This window comes from Lonchura striata, chromosome 25 (assembly GCF_046129695.1).
Source record: "Lonchura striata isolate bLonStr1 chromosome 25, bLonStr1.mat, whole genome shotgun sequence".
In the NCBI taxonomy this organism is placed as follows: Eukaryota; Metazoa; Chordata; class Aves; order Passeriformes; family Estrildidae; genus Lonchura; species Lonchura striata.
The window spans coordinates 2,608,274-2,629,937 of NC_134627.1; the positions used below are offsets into that span (position 1 = coordinate 2,608,274).

The window sequence follows — 21,664 nt, forward strand, 5'->3', positions numbered from 1 at the left end:
CTGTGGTTGAACAGATCCCTCCCCCTCAGCATGAGAAGCAAAGATGCAGCTAATTAGGGCACAAAGAGAACTGCACACCTATACTTTCAGTTCTGAGTTCCACCTTCTTTCCCAAGTAACTTATTTATGGAATACACTCCCTTTGCCCTTTTACAAAGAGAATCCAGGCAGAATTAATCACCTACACCTCCAAAACACCACATACTTAGGGGAAAAAAACAGCTACATAAAATCTGCATTTAAATGCTGGTTTGAGCTCTCCCAGGGAACCTGGCACAAGTTCACTCAGGAACACGTTTGTTTTTCACAGGCAATGCAGAAGGAGAATGTTTTGATTCTGTTGGGTCAGTGACTCAGTAAACAGCTCGAGCCTCAGCAGGCACATGAGCAGAACGAGGTAATGGTGGGAGATTCTCCAAGTTCTTAGATTGTTAAAAATCCCCCATAGTAAAAGCTGACTGTAAATGCTACATAACTTACATACAAGATAATTCCAACTAGAACTCTTGCAGGCTGCTTCAGGTGCTGGGCTCTGTACATCCAGGTTTATTTGACAGGAACACACAGACTGGCCACAACCCAGACAAGCAGCTCACAGTCATCTTCACACAAATCTGACACGAGGTCTTTATCTTAATGTCAAAACCCCAAACCAAATAAGGAGCCCTCACAGGTGTAATGCCTTAAGGACACATTCTCACTGAGACCAGAGTGTTCTAGGACTGTGGGAGCTCCCAAGGATCAGGACATTTTGGATCTGCAGGAAAGCAGCAGAAAAATCACAGAATCACAGACTGGTTTGGCTTAGAAAAGATCCTAAAGATTACCTTGTTCCACCCTCTGCCATGGGCAGGGACACCCTGAACTATCCCAGGTTGATGCAAGTCCTGCCCAACCTGGCCTTAAACACTTCCAGGGATATACAATGGGTCCATCTTCACCACCCAAGATCCTTCTTAGCTGCAGAAGTTTTCTTTCTACATTTGCTACCTTCTCTCTGTTAATTATTAATTATTGTTTTGTTGACTGTCAGGAGTGGGCACCATCAGGAGCGGGGCCCTTCATAACCTACCAGGCCTTCAAAATCAAAATCCTACAGCTACAGAAAAACCACCATTGAAGACATCAGCAGCAGTACAAGAAGTTATGGGATGCAGCCTTTCCAACTGCTCACTGCAGGATGTGTGAGAGAACTGAGATTCCTGCCCCTCCTGCAGGGCCACCTGCACCCACTCCAGCTGCTTGCAGTCCCCTGAGAGGGACAGGCCATGTGCTGACTGGTCCTTAAAACAGCTGCACTTCTCATCAAGTATCAACCTAATTAAAACCAGCTCCAGAACAACACTGAACACTTCCAACACAATGGTTGAAACATGCCAGTGGTTTGGGAGAATAAATGCAAGGATCTTTTCCCAGGTAAGGAAATGCTGCCTTTTGGAGAAACTTGGTGTTAAGGTTGATTCAGATGTAGCCAAATGGTCTATGAAACCAGGACAGGCAGGAAGTAAAGATGAATAAACCTCCCCTTTAATTGTTTGGTGTTGACACAATTTTGGTGGGTCCAAAATTCCTCCGGTTGGGATCAATACACTTACCTATCATCCCTGTTGGGCAATAATCCCGAGTTCCTTCCTGGAATACAAGACAGTGTCTTTATAACTCGGGAGTGGAAAGGGATCTGAGGATGGAACATCTATTTACAGGGACAGCCTAATGCTCACAGAGCCACAGAGGGATAACCAAACACTTCAACATCAGCGGGATGTGGAACTAAAAATACTTAAAAGCAAAAATGCTGCAGAAACTGAGCCAAGAAAAAAGCAAAAACAAGCTCTGTTGCCTCAAAAATTACCACTGAGACAACAAAATCTTGCAGATGATGTATACCAAGATGGGTTGCTGTAACTAAGATACTGTAATAGCTTTTCTTTCCAAGAAAGCCAACTGATGGGCCTAGTTTTGGAAAAGTTCATGTTTTTCCTCAAAAACTTTAGGCTCACCTTTCTGCAACCTCACCCTCTTGTCCAAAGAGACAAACTATAAAACATCAACGTGCAACAGATCAAAAGCACAGCTCTTTTTTTTAAACTCTTTTAAAATTTAGACTGGACTGCTGGGTATGAGCCTCCCTGGAGCAGGAGGGAGCACAGCAGAGAGATAATGTTCCTTATGCAAATTCACTGTCATTCTGTCTTGGGGGTTTCAAGTTCACTCCCTGAACGCTGACCCAGCGGGGTCACACACATTTCAGCCCGACAAAGCTGGATAAGCAATTTTTTCCCTAAGCAAAGCATGATTGTTTCTTTGTTTAAATCCCTCTGTAACTAGAAATTAATGCTGGGTGATGCAGCCAGAGTTTGGAGGCTCATTTTCTCCAAAGCCTGCCTGAAGTGACTGCAATGGATGGATTTATATAAGAACATAATTCCTCTCAAAATAATCAGCAGTACCAAGCAACCTCCAAATTCTTTCTCCGGATGAGATGACTCCACCCTGTGTGCACACAAGACATTTTTCTCTCAGGCCACTCCTGCTGATGACTCCTTTTATTGCCATCCACAGGTTAGCTTCCTCCCTCCACAGCATCTCCAGCTGCTGGAAGAGCTCTGAGCCTGGCCAGGCTGGCGTCAGCGCCCTGTCAGTCACTGAGGGCTGGGCAGTTCACAGAATCCCATGGCATCAGCACACCAAGAATGTGACACAAACAGGTCCTGCCACCTCCCAGATAAATGCAGGTCACTGCACTCAGGTTTCAGCCAAACTGATGGAAACCTCCCAAGGAAGTTTTCTGCTCTCGGGTGTCACGACTAAGTTTGGCCAAAACCACCCCTTTGCCCAATAACCAAGGAAATAAATGAATTTCTGCTCTTGATTCTACCAAACTGCTCCTCAGAGCCCAACTGCCCTGCCATGAGAATTCCTGACATGACACCCTTAGTTCAAAGCAGATTCTCTGTCATATTGTACATTTAACACACACAAACAAAAATCATACTCTAAAGCCAAATTCTTGTTTTCAAGCTGTTTTCACTGCTATTTTGCAAGCTCTACAGCACATCCTCCTCGAGTTACCAGCATTTTGATGATTGTATTTCTAGAATTTATGACTAGGAACATCAAACCCTTCCTCCGAGCCCTTCCAGCCCTGGAGGAGGCAAACACTGCTATCTGCTGTGCAGTTACATCTCATTTAGCAGCTTAAATGGTCAAACAGATCAAGCTAACACAAGAACTTCCATTACTTACTGTGCAGCATAAAACACCCTGCAGACACTACAGTACATCCCTACCTTGGGAAAAAAAGCCAGTTCCACAGAGACTCTGAACCCACCTTCTCTTGAGAATTACAGATTTTGGAAGTGCTTCTTTCTTAGGATTCCTTTGACACAGCCCATTATTTCCTAGTCTGTTTTCAGTAACTCCACTGAACACAGACTCAGGTAGTAAAATGCTCACATGTGGGGAATCATCACTCCTCAAAGCTGTACTAATGCTAAAAGCAAGCTGGGAGCCATCCACCTCCATGTGTACTCTCTTCAGTTTTACACCAGCACATCCCTGCCCGTGGGTCTTTCAGAAGTGGGGTTCCTTGATGCCAACCATCGAGTGGGGCTTGGGGTTCTTCTGTTGTTTTGCGCTTTTAAATGAATGATGGGCATAAAAATCTTACCCAGTGACATAAAACACCTATTCCTGGACCAGTAAGGAAAACAGATACACCAGGGAAACTCCAAGTATTAACCACAAACAAGACCACCACAATGAACATCCAACAGATGAACTGTGCTTCTACAACTGGTTACCTGCTTGTGAGCATGGTCGTAAGAGTTTATGTGGTTGTCAAACTCCTGGTGCTTCTGATACTGCTTGTCACAGAGTTCACAGTAGAAGTTTGCTCTGAGGTCTTCCAAAGCTTTGGCAATGGCCTTTTCTTTATCAACATAATCCTGAAAAATTAATAAAAAATTGCTTCTGTTAAGTGTCCTGTAGAACAGCCTGGAAGATGACGGGTTAGTCCTTTAAGGAAAAATAGTGCTTAATAAAAACTTAGTGTACATTGATTATATTTATTACAGGATAACTGAGGTTGGAAAACACATCCAAGATCACTGGGTCCAACCTGTGCCCAATGTCCACCTTGTGCCCAGCCCAGAGTGCCACATCCAGGCCTTACTTGGGCATCTTCAGGGATGGGCAGTCCAAACCTCTCTGGGCCATACCTTTCAAGGCCTGACCCCCCCTTTCCATGGGGAAATTCCTCCTGGAGCCCACCCTGAGCCTGCCCTGTCCCAGCCTGAGGCCGTTCCCTCTCCTCTTGTCCCTGTTCCTGGAGCAGAGCCAACCCCCGGCTGTCCCCTCCTGGCAGGAGCTGTGCAGAGCCAGAAGGGCCCTGAGCCTCCTTTGCTCCAGGCTGAGCCCCCCCAGCTCCCTCAGCCCCTCCTGGGGGCTCCAGCCCCTTCCCAGCTTCATTCCCTTCTCTGGGGACTCTCCAGCCCCTAGTGTCCTCCTTATCATGAGGTGTCCAGGACTGGACACAGCACTTGAGGTCCCTCAGCAATGCCAGCTCAGGGGACAGTCACTGCCCTGGTCCTGCTGCCACCCCAGTCCTAGGACAGGTGCCATTGGCCTCTTGCCCACCTGGGCACCTACCTGGGCTCATGACCAGCTGCTGCTGACCAGCACCTCCAGGTTCTGTCCCGATTTCCAGTCATTTTGCACTCACCTGGAACCTTCCATGGGGATGCTGTGACCCAAATGCAGGTCCCAGCACTTGGCCTTACTGAACCCAGCTTACTAAGCAGAGCAGCCTTTGCAAATTAACAGGAGGGATTCCAGATCTTTGCAATGCTGCCAACCTTGGCACTATTTGTTAGCCAAAATCTCAAAATATTCTGTGCTGGAAGGGACCCACAAGGACTGAACATCCCTGGTCATCGCAGAAGTACCACTAAAAGCAGACTGCTTCAAACAAGGCCTGCAGTGCTGATGGGGCAAAGCAGCTCTGCCTCAGGGGATCTCCTGGATGGTCTCTGCTCCAAGGCATGGTTCAAAGCCTCAAGCTAACCCAGAGACACACTGGCATCAAATCTAGGAGGATCCCTGCCTTGGGAACAGAACCAGGCTCTTTCCCCTTCTACAACTGAACAACACAGGTGGAAAACCAAACCTCAGGCAGAGATGAGGTGTCTCACTTGGCAACAGCTACGTCCTCCTCTCTTTTGCTACAGGTTTTGACTATGCACTGAGCTCTGGAACTGGGGAAATCCCAGTCCCTCAGCCAGCTTCACTGGCTGGAAATCCAGGTATGGAAGGAGCCTGTGCTGTCCCCAGGGCTGCTGCATATCTGGGGGGCTCTGATGCTGGGACACAGCAACCTCAGGGCTAAGCAGCTGTTCCCTCTTGCCAGGCTGTATCAATTACAACCCCACCAGCAGAATTAATAAAACATCACCACTCTCCATGAGCTCTCTGGGGGAGGTTTACCCTGAGGAGGTAGAAGGTTTTACTCCAAATCAGCTACAAATGCTGCATCACAAAGCCCACTGTACTCACTGCAGCACTCCCCATATAACCATTGACCATAGGCATTTCAACTGGAATAAAGAGAAATTATATAAAAAAACAGCCTAACATTACAGAAAAAGCACTTAAGGATCTTCTTTTCCATCTTCAATACAAACCTTCTATGGGAAGCTTCCTTCCTCAGCAAGCAGAGGCCACAAACGTTTAAGACAGAAAACTTGAAAGGTTTTTCCTTTGAATTTCAGATCTTGTTCAAGGCAATATGGTTTATCTCCTAGTTACTACATCAAAATGGCATTAAAATAACATTACTGAGCATGTTTTATATGATAGAAAATTTATATTAAAAAATTTCAACAACTGAGAGGAAAAATATATCAAAAAAATTTTGGTGCTCATGTTTGGGATTGCTTTCAATTTCAATCACTGTTCACTTCTACATAAAAAAGGAAGCAACTTCCTGCTTCCATCTATTACCAGATGCCCTTGTCAAGGGAAAAAAAAGAAAAACATCAACAAATCTGGAGTTTTGAGCCTGAGGCAGGTCCCCAGGAAGACAAGAAAGGAAAACAGAGCAGCGTGAGCAGCATGAGCTCCACAGAACACGGACGTTTAAAGTTCCTCTGAATCCCAGACAAGCTTCCTGTGCCATGTGTAGATTTTTCTGAGCAAGCATCCTGTGGCCAAACAATGAAACCCAGCCATTTGAGTGATCAGAATTTATATAAAAGAAGGGAATTAAAACACATTTCTTGGCTGCAGAGTGATCTGATTCTCTGAGGCTCCCTGAATGGCTGATCAGGACGCATCGCCATCGGCAGTTACATAATGGACTCCGGCAGAGCAGCAAAAAGTAACAGCTGCAGAGATTTTTCACAGATTAATACCAAAATGCAAGGGGCTAAGGATGAACTGAGCTAATAAAAACCCACTGCACCTGGGAGAGAGTGCCACTGCTCCAGAGCTCCTGAAAAACACCTGTGCTGGATGAGGGCAGGAAGAGAAAATAATCTCAGAGCAACACAGGGTGGGCTGTGTTTGGAAAGATAATTGTACACACCAAGAACTCCAGGATCACAAAATGGTTTTGCTTGGGAGGGACCTTAAAGCTCACCCAGTCCCACTCCCTGCCATGGGCAGGGACACCTCCCACTAGACCAGGTTGCTCCAAGCCCCATTCAACCTTCCCAGGGACAGGGAGCCCACAGCCCCCTTGGGTACCCAAACACCTGCAGCTCACTTACCAAGCAAAGCAAGATCTCAAGAAAAAAGAGGAGAGGAGGCTATAAGTTTTCATAGCTGAATAAACTGCCTGAAGAATTAACTGTTCAACTAGGGAAATGGAATTTTAGATTTGCCGAGGTTATGTTTAATTTTAATGGCATTGAAACTACTTTCCCATTATTTCTGAAATAATTAAAATTTATGCAAGACTGACACTTCATTTGGATGTCTTGGGCTCTTCCTCAACCCTGGTACTCCCCTAATCCCCGGACAATTGAACAAGTAGGCTTTCCTCAGAGCTGATGGACTGCAGGGCTGGGAGCGGAAGAGTGGATTAAAGGATGAGCAGAGACCATGTCTCCACAGAGAACCTGGTTACAGCTAATCCAAGAATGCTCCTGCATGTCACGCTCAATCCAACACTACAGCTCGTTTTTATCAGCCCTTGACTTACAAAATAACCCCACAGGTTTTTTAAATACCATAGAAATACAGAATTTGTCTTTTTTTAATGCTGCCTGAGCTATTCTTCCAAAGAGCTCGAGCCCATCAATTTCTCCAAGGTGGAGCCATGTCCTACCTTTCCAAAGCAAGCAGGATTTATGCAATAACATCACAAATGTACTGCTCACTCCTCACTCAATACAATGCAAGAGCTCCTTCCCCCCAGCTGGTAACTGCCCCTCTACCACCTGCAGGTTTTGTTCTGACTTGGCAGGCTCACTCTAAAAATCTGGCAGCCCTGGATGTAGGGAAGGAAATGTCCTGCTCACCCCAGGACTGTTCCTTCCAGAACCGGAGCAAAGCACATGGAGAAAGCCCTGCTGCTGTCCTGGGGCTCTTCAGCAGCTAAATAAACAGGAAGGTTGATGCCAGGAAGTGAATAACTGGTGTGTTAAAACACACATCATCTTCACAATGACCAAACCCAAGAGCAGTGAATTTCTACCACCATCACTGCAGCAGAAGCAGGAGAACTCAGCCCCATCAGAACAGATCTCCCAAGCAGCCCACAGACACAGATGTTGATGACCCTCTCTTTGTACCTTGTACTTCTGCCTCAGCTCCTCGGTGTCTTCCTTCTCCACCTCCAGCACTCGCCTCCGCTCCGTGGCATCCTCGGCGTAGTCAAGCTGTTTTAAAAAAAAACAGAGAAGAGATGCAATTTGGTCCATAAATACATTGCACCACCAAATCTACCAGAAAGCACAACAACTTCAGCTGAAACAGAATCCATGCAAGTTGTACTTTGCTTTCCCTGCTTTGTCACCCCAAGTGTAAAACAGGTCATTAATCCCCCTGACATGGAGGGTCCTGGCAGGCCCATGACAGCTTTGGGGAGGGGAAATCTCAGAGCCCAGTGATTTTGGGGAGCATCCAGACTCCAGAACCCAGGCTCACAGGGATAAACAGGGGATGCATTTTGCAGACAAGTGTTTTCTTACTGCGCTGATTGAAGAGCAAGTTGTTCTTTGCCTGGGATGCGCAAACTCTCACCTGAAATGCCTTTCCCACCCACTCCCCAGAAGCCCTGCAGGGGTGAGGGGAGCTCACCTCCATCTCCATCCGGCCCATGCCCATGACATCATACTTGACAACGATAGGGATGGGATCTGTCCTCCCTGGAAGAGGAACACACAGAGAGGGGTCAGCAGCAGCCCAGCACCACAGCTCACTGTACACATTGGGTTTGGGTGGTTAGAGATCTTGCCTTGGAGTGCAGAGACCAGAAAGCTACAGTGAACCAAACACAAGCCATTCTCACAGCTTACAGCCAACCCTGTGCCCAGCTCCAAATGGCACCCAGGATGATAAATGCATTTTTCTGAACATTAACTGCTCATGTAAAAGCTTCTTGTGGTTAATGTTCCCCCATGACAAGCCCTGGGGCAGGGCTGATACATCAGGACTTTGAGCCTTTTCAAGGCTTCCACATCAAGCTCCTGATCTCCCCATAAGAGTGAAGAAGCTGTTAATCACATTTCACTGTTGCAGCTCATGAATAATCGATTAGAACTTTGCTGTAAGAGATGTGGAAGCCTCCCTCCCACCAGCTTTTGCCCTCCCCAGGAGTAAGGAATGCTGAGGAAAATAATGGCACAGAAGCCAAACTTCCTCCATCCCAACCACCCAGTCTAGGCCAGGGGTGGGTCCCTGCTCACCCAGCCCCTGAGCGATGCTCTGGCCCCGCCGTGTCACCTGTAAGCTGTGAAAAGGACTGGTTGCGAAGAAAATTGACTTTGAACTAATCAAACTATGCTGGAGATTTATTATTTAAAAAAAAACATATCTTTAATCCACTCATAACCAGCCAAACAAAGCAAAATGGGGCAGACAAGCACTTTACTACCACAGCTTTTTTTTTTTTTTTAATTATTATTATTTTGATTTTTACATCACAACTGGCACTGGTGGTTGTGATGTAACCCACTGACAAAGTACTTACCTTCTCCAGTGCAAACCTTGAGTGAAAAAACAGAATGTTTACTTCCCTTATTATTGCTCTTGTTTGGTGTAAACAACTCTTGTTATACACACATACACAGGTATTATACCTTTGGGCTAAAAGATTGACACGTTGAAGTCATGCTGAAATATTCCACTGCCATCCACATGTGCAAAAGGTTAAAGTCTTTAAAACTGCCTCAGAAAACCTGGATAGGTGTGAATTCTTTTCCAGCATCAGCCATAATTCCTGCCAAAATCACAGCCCTAGAGGGGCTTTTGAACCTTAAAGTACACACATGTGGTTTTATTCAGAAATAAATCAATTTAATTAATTGCTTTATGGTTTTGTTGATATGTCTGGGAATTTGGCAGGCAGGTATCCATCAGGTCCAAAAGTAGTGATCACATTGACCTGAAATGGTTTGGATTGAGCTTTCCTTTGGATATTTAATGCTCATCTTTGACAAGGTTTCTCTTATGCCCAATGGTATAATACAGTAAGCAGTGACTGCAATTTTTAGCAAAAGGACCAAATTAAAGACAGGTTATAAAAATGAATTCCTAGGTGCAATATCACTTTCATAACGTCTCAGTCAGGGATTTACTGGTAAGTGGTGAACCCAAATGGAATGGCTGGCACCAAGCGCCAACAATTTATTATTCAAATATTTTTCAAGCTTTTTCTTTTTTGTTTTGGTTGGGTTTTGGGTATTTTTGGTTCATTTTTGTTTTGCTTCTCCAGCAATTGAGATCTTTTGATGCAGCCTCATTGGCCTGGTAAACCCCTGTACACAAACAATGCATCAGTACTTTTGCCTTCTAAGGCAGTCAAAGTTTTTTGAGTTGGTTTTTTAAATTCAAAATCTACTTTGAAATTGCAGTAGCAAGTGCTAGTGCCCATCGTGTTGGGGGAAAAATAATCAAGTTTGGACAGTATTAAAAATTTATGTTTAAACTGATTTTGGCAATTCTAACAAACAAACATCCCTTCTTAGCAATACCCTTTAATGAACAAGGATCAGACAAGTGTGCATAAAGAAAGGAAAGGAAAATGAAAGACCAAGCAGAAGGATGATGGCTACAACAGAGAAAGTAAGCCTAACATTGGTGCACTGATGACAAAGGAGTAATTCAGTCTGAAAATAAAAAATTACCACTGCTAAGTTTACCATCACCACAACAAGTCCAGGATCATAACGCTGTAAAAAAGAAACACCATTTGTTAGGCAAAAACCATTAGGGGCAGAAAATAGGCCGTTTGGCAGGGAGGATGGGTAAAAAAAAAATAACAGGAGGCTTCTTGCTCACCCCTCCACCCCATGACTGTGATGTGCCCTGCAGAACCAGGGAGCCACTGGAGCAGCTCTGACTCCTGCTGGGTGCTGGGAGAGCTCCTGGTGACGGCCCCGCTCCGAGGAGGCACTGAGGCACATGTAAGCAGGCAATTTAAAAAGGAAACAAATCAGGATCTTAAGGAAGCAACAAATACTCTGGGCCAAAAGGAACTCTGCTTGCAGGTAAGAGGAGAATATTCCATGCGAAAAGCGATGCCTCTGTTTTAAACAGAACCATAATTTCACTATGGATGGAACCTCATGTGTGACATCCAGGTGACAAGTGGCATATCCAGGCATGTAGCACAGCTGTGGCAGCAGTGCCAACCCCACATGGACCCCCCTGGAGCCAGCTGGGCAGCAGGACATGCTGCTGGGCACTGGGGTGGCCTCGCTCCTTGTCCAAGGAAAGCTACGATGGTGAAGGGACAGGGACAGGCTCAGGGCCACCCTTGCCCATTGGCTGGCATGTGGGACATGAGGAGCAGTCAAAGGGGGAGATGGGATTCTCCAAGCTCAGCTCATTACTTCTGCTTTGAAGGAACTTCCTCAAGGAAAATTTATCCTACTGCTGGCCATGACAATGGGATCTTTCCCAGCAGGTAAATGTGGCTCGGATGTTGGGAGCCTCCCAGGTTTGGGGTCCCTGCTGAGCCTTTCCTGTACACCAGCATGCTTTGAAGGGAACATGAGCTTCCAAGGCCCAGAATTCCCACACTTCCTGCCACTCAGCAGGGCTGCAAGCAGTGCCACATGGAGGGCTAATTCCCAGTGCAAATCCTGCTCTATCCCTGTCCCAGCCCCCTGCACCTTGCGACATTTAATTTCTTTTTGAGGCAGGTCACAAACTCCTTCACAGACTGGTCACTGCACAGGTTGCAGACCCCAAAGCAGAGAGGGTTATTGCATAAAACACTTCCACACACAGGGAAAATCTCATGGAGAGGACAGAGTAGGAACCTCCAGCAGGATGGAAAACTTAAACAGCTCACACAAGAGTTACACCTTAGAAAACCCAATCTCAAAGGAAATTAGGTTAGTAATGATTCCCTGCCCTCAGAAATGAAATGAGATTCCCAAACTGACCTGCTGTAACTCTTTTGCTTTCCCTTCCCCAAGAAATGGGAAAACCTTTCTCCCAGCTTGTGAAAAATTGCTCAGACCCAAACAAACCCTGACAGCCATCCCTTCCCAGAGCCCTGCAGTGGCAGGGAGCACGGGGCCAGGCAGGCTTCTCCAGGTTCCCTTCTTTTTAACTGCATAAAGCTATTGGATACGAGCAAATACTTCCCCCCACAGTGCTATAAATGAATAAATCTTGGGGAAATTCATCCTAAGGTTCAGGGCTTCGCTATCAGACACAGGTCACGCTGCATATGGAGGACTGTGGGTTCAGGGCCATGCTCTGGCTCTGGACACTGTGTGGATGCTGTTCTGCCCTCTGGAATGGGAATATCCCAGCTGGAGCTGCCATCTGAGCCTGTCCGGAAATGCCAACATTGTCAACACCAGCCCATGTTTTATCCTTTTTTTAGCAAGTCAAAACAGAAAACAGTTTTCATCAGATTTTCAGATTCAGAGGAACTCCTCCCTCCAAAAACAGCATCATGGCCTGGGTTGGGAGGTAACTTAAAAACCAGTTCCTCCATGGAACAGGGACACCTTCCACTAACCCAGGTTGCTCCTGTCCAGCCTGGCCTGGAACACTCCCACAGATGCAGGGGCAGCCACAGCTGCTCTGAGTACCCTGTGCCACAGTCTCACCACCCTCACAGGGAAGAGTTTCTTCCCAATACCTAATGTAAATTGAACCTTTACTTAATTGATAACATCTACTTCTTGTTCTATCCTAACAGGTAAATTTCTCCATTAAAGGGGCATTCAGATATAACAGGATGAAAAAAAGTACCCCAAAAATTCTATGCTAACATAATTCAATCAGATCTCTTCCAGTGTGTCCCTTATGCACAGTGTAAGCACCACAAAGTAACACAAGAACTGTAATCCTGCTTGTTTTGTTGTCGTCTTCATAGAAATTCCCCCCAGATACAAGCTTTGCAGGATCCAATCCTAGAGAACTGATTGATATCACACTTGTCACTGGAGGATAATTTCATAAACTCAGCATCTCCAGAGGACACAGACAACAGCATCTGATCTTGTTGGACATGGAGGATTTCTCCTTATTTGTTATCTTGATGCTGCAACTGAAACCCACAGTAAGACACAACTTTCCAGGGGCTTTCAGCTGCTCCTGGAAAGGGACTCTCACTCAGCTGTGTGCAGGGCAGGTTCATGACCACAGCACAGGGCTGTTCTGGTTGAGGGTTGCTTTGTTCAGTCAGTACAAATTCCACTGCAGGCTCTGGAAGGGAACTAGGTGCCTGAAGTCTGCAGCCAACACCTGCAGAAATGGATCCCCCGAGACAGAGCTCACCTTCAGCTGCACTGTTTGGGAAGAGGGAAATAGGGAGGAGTCCCTGTGTTCATGAATTAGCTGCATTTTAAAGATGAGGATTTTTCAACATTCAACACTCCTGGGACTGTTTTGCTGTAGCCTGGGGGGGTTCTGGGCTCTGCTTCCAGGGAACAAGTGACAGGACAAGAGGGAACAGCTTCAGATTGTGCCAGGAAATATTCAGGTTGGACAGGGGTTAGTGGCCTTGGCAGCACAGGGCTCCCTAAGAGTATGGGAGAAACCAAGAGCTGAGCTGTTGAAAATTCAGACTCCTCATTCAGTACATCAAAAGGGGAGAAGAGAGAAAATCCACTCAATTTCACTGATGCACAAGCCTGGGGTACTCCTCACTGGCTAAAAATGACACCACATTATCAAACTCATCCCAACTGCTGCAAGAAGCAAATGAACAAACAGGGCAAGCTTTAATCCCGGTCTCCTTTGGAAATTAGATTTGTGAGCTCATCCTGTTTATGTCAGATTTCTGGAAGAGGTCAAAATAATCAAGAGATTCAAACAAAGGTCCATCATCCTTGGTGGCAAATAAAGTTCTAGAGAGGAAAAAGTGTTTTCCAAGAACACAGAAAATGCCTTGTGAATTTAATCCTTACTAAGCAGAGGAGAAATGACGAGAGAAAGTCAAGTTGTAAGCATCTCAATCACATGGAAAACTTTCAGTGAGAGCTCAAAAGTTCACAGACACACAAACCAAGGGTGCCACTTGCAGAAAACCAAGCTGAGGTTTGACACTGAGGCACCAAGCAGAACTCCTTGAACTTTTGCAGGGGAAGAAACAGTGGAGTCTGGGTCAAAAAACATCCCTCCCCAAATGCTGAGCAATGGATTAAAGAGCAACAAAGAAGGTGTTGGAGCAAAAACACAATTCCTGGTTGATTCAGGATAGGAAGTCAAGGTAAAACTTGCTGTCTGTGTTCATCTTGGTAAGTGGACGAAGGGTCTGCTCTGGTTCAGGGCTGCACTGAGGAGCGAAGCAGGCTGTGCATGGGCACGGCCTCTCCCTTCCCCACACTACCCTCTCCCAGTTTAATAAAACTACTCTTCCACTGCACCAGCACAAAAGGCCAGAAGGCCTCGTGCCAAGCCAGGCGAAGGCCGTCTGTCACAGCAAACACGTGGCACTGAAAGCACAATAATTTCAGATTTCACTGGCTACACCCACCCAAGCAACACAAACTCACCACCTGTAATCAAGGGAAAGATCTTGTACCTCCAAAAGCAAACAAGGGGGCAACTGCTTCCCCCAGATGACACTGAGCAAACTTCCTCTTTGGTCTGTGGTCTGCTAGGTTTTAACACAGCAGTGAAAATGGGCATGATGACAGCAGCCACAGCAGGCCAGGTTTCTCAAGCTAAGTTCAGATGAAAACATAACTCTTAAAACCACCAGCGTGATTTGCGTTGCAAACAAAAGCATGAAAATGCTCCTCCATGCCAGGATTGCGGTTCCTGTGAGGACATGTGAAGATACAAGAAGATAAGAGAGTGATCACAGCTATTTCTTAGCTAAGACTGCCAAACCAACCCATACTTAATGAATAAAGGCACTGTTAAGCATTTTTATCTGCCTCTCCTGTGTTTTCCTGTGTTTTATTACAAAGCTCCAAAACCCAGAAAGAAATCTGACACCCCTCAGTCCCTCAGATGCTCATTGTTCCGTGTTCACAGGCCTGACACATATCCACCGTCTGCCTCCAGGAGATCAGAGGAGCCAACAAATGGAAAACACATTAATATCGGAGCTGAAGCCATTTGGCGAGCAGGTGACAGCACGAGGATTCAAGACCTTGGAATTCAAACCCTGAGCTCATTTCTCCAAGCTGCAGCTGCCAAGTGATCACATTTGTGACTGATCTCAGTTGCTTGAGTGGTCAAAGCTCTGTTTATTGCTCCCCACAGCCTGAGGAACATCCAGCAAAGGCTGTGCTTGCAGCCACCTGGCTGCCTCAAAACGGGGACTCAGATCTGGCTCCATCCCACAGCTGGGATCACCCCAGGGGCTGCCAGGAGAGGACATTTCCTGCCTGAGCCACGGGATCTCGGCTTCACCTGCAGCTCTGAGCAGCTTCCAGCACTTGTCAGACTTCTGCTCTTCCACCCTGCTCAGCCCTTGGACCAAGAGGGAATGTTTTCCCTTTTCTGAACAGATTTGAGGAGGAATGTGCCAAAGAAGAACTGCACCATAGTGATGCTGACTATATTTATCCTCACAGAATTTGCAAGTCAGAGCACAAATCCACTTGTGCTTTTTCTTTTAATTGAAAACCAACAAAAATACAGCTTGATAGAGGAAGTGGATTTTAGCATTTGCTACCAAATTTGCTATACCTGACTTTGCTACCTAGCTGGATGTACTTGTGAAAAAATAAAATAAACCTAAAGCACCTTCTATTAACTGCTGCTCCCTGTATCACCAGGATGATTTATACAATCAGTGTGGGGCACACCTTGGTCACCAGGAACAGCACTGCCCTGACACTGTGCAGGTTTATTACTTTCAGCCTGAATGGAAGGGAACAAGGATGCAGGAAGGGTTCCCAGCCCTGCATGGCACTGCCAAGAGCTCCCGGGACACAGGCACAGCCCTGCCCTCTCCTCCCAGTGTTACATCAGCAGAGCTGCTCCCCAGGGAGATGGAAGCAGCTCTTCCAGAACAGTTACACTGAAATGATGCCAAAACTTGGCTAGAAACATAATCAAACATTAAGTTATTACTAAATAGGCAGAGGAAGCAGGGGACCGAAGGTATTTCTTCAGGATGAAAGGCTACAGGGAAAGTTCCTGCCACTGCAAGGACCTGTCCCAAAAGGGACTCCCTGCCCTAAACAGAACCACCTGCTGCTTCTGTTTCCTGAGTACTGGAGATAATCTAAGTCCCAGCACAGACTAGCAGCCACCCACCTTGAAACTCCTTTGGCTTCACTCTGAGCATTTTCATGACAATAACCAAGCACTGAATGAGCTGCCTCAGCCCTTGAAGAGCAAACACAGGAATTCCAGAGCTCCACTGAGCCCGCAGTTACCTGAGCTGTTTGATTCACAGCTGAGACACTGAGGAGCAGCTCTGCCATGACAAATGGTGTATTTCTGTTGCCATAGCAGAGTACTACGTTGGGATTCACCTCTCAGAAATACCACAAAAGATCAGGATAATCTTGGTCTTGGGAATACTGTGGGAATGTGCAGTAAATCAATGCCTTAAAACATATCAAATTAATCATACAGGGCACAGTTTGTGATGTAGGGGAACTTGTAACTGCTTCTATACAGGTGGTGGGGCTGGTTTTAAAGGGCCCAGGCTGCAATCAGGCAAGAATGTTTACAATAGAGAACTTTAGAGAGACAAATCTGTGTTGAATACAGTCGTTACCCAGACTGGCTAAGGATGAGCTGGACCTGTCCACCAGAGATAGTCAATCCTTCCTCAAAGTCCCCTCCATATGGCCAGTAAACATCAAACCTTCCACTTTTCCTCTCCAAACCCTCCCTGCAGAGCTGCCCACCCTCCCCAGGTCCTGCTATGACCCAGAAAGCAGCAGGACAGACTACTCAGTTTCCCCTGGTCTAATTAAATGAGATTAAACTACTGGTTTCAGTCTTGCAGATATCCCTCTAGAGTACTATTACTTCATATTAAACACACAAGTCCAGAAGAAAAAAAAAATCCAGAAGCTTTCAGCACAATTTTTTTTTTAAACAAGACTTGTCAAAAAAATTGACAGGGAAAAGGCAAAGAGCTTATAAAAATATTTTCAAATGTACGATTCAAATTATCTGACTTCTGCACGTCAGTCTCCTGGCTTTTCATAATACTACTTTAACTTAATGGGAAATAGAAATACTCATTCCAAGAGAAATCATTAGAGTGTGGTTGAATTCAGATTTCCCTCAGCCCTCTCATTCCCCTCCTGACTTACCTAACTCCTAATTTATTCACAGTCCTTGGGCTCATTTAGCACAGGACTTCACACGAAGGTCAGGCAAGGCTTTTAATTGATCTTTTGCTAGTTTCATTTCTTCAGGAGACCACAAAATTCTGGATTACCAACTATAGGCATTTCCCCAAAGATAAAACAGGCAACAATCATCATTTTCTCACTTGTCAGAGTGCAACCACCACGTATCTCTATGGAAAAGTGGCTCCCTAAGCCATATTTCCAAACTAAAAAAGATCCCTGACAACTGGCAATCCTCTCTCCTGTTTATTCATATTCACTGGCTGTTAGCAAGCTGAAGCACCATTTTGAAATATAACACAAGTTATTTGTGGGGGGAAAAAAAATGATGAAAAATACCAGGAAAAGAGATGAGCTGAAGGATGACTCTGCTGAATTCCTTACCAGTATCTCAGAAGCAGGACTCCAGCAATGGCATGGCCAGAGTTGACAGCACTGTCCCTGCCTGATGCTCCACTCAGCACACAGCCCAAATTCAGTGAAAGATGCAGATGTTTCAGCCAGAACACAGCTGGTGACAGCCACATCACTCAGGGCATAGGCTCTGTGCTTCCCTGCTCAAGGGCTCAGCTTTTCTCAGTAACAAGACTTACACCACCAGGCAGCTGTCCCAGGGGATACAAAATGCCTCCACCTCTGGAATTTTCCTGAGAATGAGCCAGTGTACCACATGAGCAAAAGTTTACCACCAGCAATTGGCAAGTGTAGTTTTTAGGCTGTTGCAGGTACCACCCAGAGACAGCTCAGCACTCTCACTACTGGATTCCATCCCTCAGTGGGTGGTCAGGATGAAGGAACCATCACAGGGTAAAGTCCTGCAGTGGGAGGTTCTTGCTGAATAACACCACAGGACTACAAGAAAGAGATGTTTCTGCCTGGCAGATGTAACACAGCATCACTTTGGGTTTCAACAGAACTAAAGAGGGAGCCCCAACTCAGATGAAGATCTAGAATTAAAAGCAACATCACAAAACGCAGCACATTGAATTCATCCACTTCCTTACAAGTTGAAGTGCACAAAAAGTAGCTAAATACGGTATCAATTCCATACACACAACCCAAAATCTTTGAGAGTTTGATGTAAGGACCTTCTGCAAGAGGTCAGACACCACACCCACAGCTCAAGGCTGCTTGAAGGGGTTCTGTTTCTGCTGCACTTCCTCACCACAGGCTGTGTAAGATTTTAGCTCAAGCAGTGTCAAGCAAGAAGAGTTTAACAGGAGCACACCTACATCTCTTTAGAAACCTCTCCTGGTCTTTCCTGAACAAGGGAGTTTGGAAGATGGGAAGAACTTCTATTCTGCTCCTCCCTTCTCACAGCACATCAAATGACTTCACTCTTCAAACTCATAAAATAAGATTAAAATTGGATGCAAATGTTTCCTTCCTGACATTTTATATTTGGATTTTTGGGCCAATCTAAGATTCACGTAGAAAGGTCACTGGATAATGAATTAAACAACACATCATCACTAACACCACAGGCAGAGGCTCTGGCTGCTGAGAACTCAGAGGAGAAAAGCTGGAGCAGCAGCAGCCTCCCTTCCACATCCCACCTGCCCAGACCTCTGGAGAGGTAGGCTGGCAGGTGGACAGGGCACTACTCCCTTCCAAAGGGCTGAAATCCCTGCACACGCTCCAAAGCCTACATTAGGAAGGCCCACATCCACAACTTGCCTGTAGCTTCCACACAGTCCCAATCAGCAGAGCTCCAATGATATGTGAGACATCCAGAACAGCTCCAGCACAGAGAGAGGCACAGGGGGAACATCTAAATCTGGACAAGAGTCAAACTGCAAATTCCTGCTCGGCCCATGGAACACGGTGACACCACCACCCCCTGCCCCAACTCCAGACCTAGTCCCATAATCCATGCTCACTCCATCCCATCTGAGCCTGCAGCACCCCAGGCTCTTGGGATACACCCGGGGCTGGGGAAAGGCTTTTCCTTTTTTCAAGTCTCTGTGTTTCCACACAGTGACACACAGAGCAATACAGGGCACCCAAAAGAGGCAAAATGCCAAGTTCCACCCTGTGATGCACATCCCACATTCCAAAGGAAAGGCCCAGAGGTCACAGCCAGAGCCCCACCTGAGGTTTGGCCCCAGCAGAGACATCAGAGGACTGGGGAGTGCCATGCATCATCCAGAGAACTCCACTGAAACCACATTAGAGGGAGCCAGAAGTATTAACCTGCAAGGCAGTCCTGCCCGAGAGGTTAGGCTTAGTCCAGGGATTAATAAGCATTCCCGAAGTTTGGAGAACTCGTTACCTCTGCACAGTCCTCCACAGCACAGACACCTCCATCTCTAATGGGCTCACCCATGGAACGTGGATTACAAACTCCCAGGTCTTCAGACTATGGGCACGTGAACATGAGTGAGTTACTCAGGGGCACACCTGAGCTTCAAACACTTCCACAGGTTTCTACAGAAATGGGGTTTAGTGTCACGGGAAGAATTCAGGCTCAAGACAGCAAGGTCTGGTGTGTACCGAGCCACCAGCACTTTGGTGTCCCAGTGAGATTTGCTAATCCCTGACAAACTGCTGGGAACAGGAATAAATCCAACCTGTGACAGTGCTGTGGAGAAACCAGGAGTGAGCCTCTCCCATCCAGAGAACGTCTGCCACCACCTTCCATCTTCAGTGGGCCCTTTCCTGGCTTTCTAATGGCTTCTGACCCCGGTGAACACTGACAGATCATGGGAACTACCTCAAATCTTCAATTCTTTTAACACCAAAACATCAGCACAGTTGGAAGCTGCACCACTCCCTGTCAGTGTGGAAAGTGAATCCTCCTTCCTCCACGCTGACTCTCACACGTCCACCACACACACAGCTCTAACCTGTACCAACAAGTGAGGCAGCAGCTTCCACTTGCAAACTGCCAAATACGAAACTCAACAGTGCATTTGTTGGGATATATTAATAATGGAAAGAAAATCTAATCTACGAACAAAAAGCAGAAATAATTTTGTTAAAGACCAAGGCTGGAGTTGAAGGTTTCAGACACAAGGGACTGGACTTACCCTGCAGTGACTTTCCCAATCCCTGGCCCAGCTTCCACCCATGTTTCTGGAGTAAGCGATGTCCAATATTATCCTGACAGACAGAACAGAGAAAACAAACCAAAAATATTCCAATAATATATTCTTCCCTTCCCGCTGACATTTAAACATGTGATGAGCAAGAGATTTTTCTACATATATATGCATGCAAAAAAATGCTACTGAAAAGGCAATATATGCCCAATAAAGGGAAAGACAAATGTCAAAAATTGCTGGCTAGAATTTTTCCAGGGGGATGGGTATTGGGGACGGTCACTTTCTGATGGTGTGCTGGGCAACTTTTGTGCATCACGTTTAAAAGAAATAAAAAAATAATAAAAATAAAAAGCAATGTGGAAGAAAATAAAGTGTACCAATAAAAATTGACAGTAAAAAGCATAAAATCAAGCTATTTATACAATCATATCAATCACCTAGACAGCACCACTTAAGATTTTTTTTGTAAAGAAAATCTGCAATGTGTTTAGTCATTTTGTTTGTGTGTCAGGCTTTTATAATACTGAGTAAGTTGTAAGTGCAAGACTGCCCCACCACTAGAAACCAAAACACAATCAGAGCAAAATCCAGGCTAGACTTGATTGGGTTTTTTTTATATATGTATATATATATAAACTAGCATGCAGCCAATATTAAACTGAAAAAACAGTGAGGTTAGTAAAACAAAAAAAAAAAATCAATTAAATAAAATGAGCTCAAGCACAGACTGGGTGATGCATTTCACATGTAAACTAACAAAAATACTAAGATGTTAGAATGAAACAGGCCTAGCAATAAGTTAACAGCAAGGAACCATTAGTGCATGTAGGGGAAACAATAAGCATAATGTCTCATCTTCCTAAAAAAAAAGCTATTTTGGAAAAACTGGAAAAGTACTGATGCAGCAATTAAGTGTCAGCTTTTGGCAATGGGGCTGAGCAGGGCTCAGTGTGGAAACTGTTGTGTTTTATGCAAGGTTTCTGCCCCCAGACAAAGAGCAGAGCACTCACAGCACCCTCGAACCCTCTCATCTCAGTGACCAGTTTACCCAGTTACAAGCAGTGACCAGCTCCTCAGAGAAGGACTCTTGGCTGGGACCATGTTCACCTTCCAATTGCAAAAAAAATAAAAATAAAAATCAGATATGAACTTGTTGATTATAAATTATCATCAGGCAAACCACAACCCAAGGTATCACTGAAACATCCTGAATGATAACAGGATGTGACTCCAGAACACTGAGTGGTACATGGAATCCTAAAAAATAATTATATCTATATGCTGCAGATTTCTTCAATTAAATAACAGTCATCAACAGAAAACAGAGTAGTTTTTGTCATTCCACAGTGGAGAAAATGACCACACGGTTTGCACAACTTTGGTGAATCAGCTTGAAAGGCACAACCTTCCCAAAGATATTGGCTGCATGGATACATTTTTCCTCAAAAAAATGCTATCAAGTACAAATTTTGGATTTTTCTTTCTGATATCCTAGTAAAGTCAGATATTTTGTATTCTTGTATTTCCAAGGAATAATGTTAATTTTTTCATTTTTCCCACACTACTGGCTCTGCCCCAGGACATAATTAGGGCTACATGGAAAAAAAATTAAATAAGGAAACTTCTGGGGATAAAAGGTTAAATGCAAAAAAAAAAACA

At 45.4% G+C, this 21,664-nt stretch overlaps 1 protein-coding gene across 7 annotated transcripts in view; it reads right to left on the reverse strand.

Annotated features, from left to right (window-relative positions):
* GPATCH8 (G-patch domain containing 8) overlaps positions 1–21,664 on the reverse strand; it is a 55,097-nt gene that overhangs the window by 11,860 nt on the left and 21,573 nt on the right. For 4 of the 7 annotated variants that reach the window (XM_021539906.2, XM_021539907.2, XM_021539908.3 and 1 more), the window contains 4 exons: positions 19,991–20,063; positions 8,302–8,369; positions 7,794–7,880; positions 3,804–3,947 (listed from right to left, as the gene is read on the reverse strand). In XM_021539906.2, the coding sequence (XP_021395581.2) occupies positions 3,804–3,947; positions 7,794–7,880; positions 8,302–8,369; positions 19,991–20,063 (372 nt within the window). Of the gene's footprint in view, positions 1–3,803; positions 3,948–7,793; positions 7,881–8,301; positions 10,395–10,503; positions 15,721–19,990; positions 20,064–21,664 lie in introns of those variants that run through there. The other 3 variants (XM_077788260.1, XM_077788259.1, XM_077788261.1) reach the window with 3 other exon arrangements.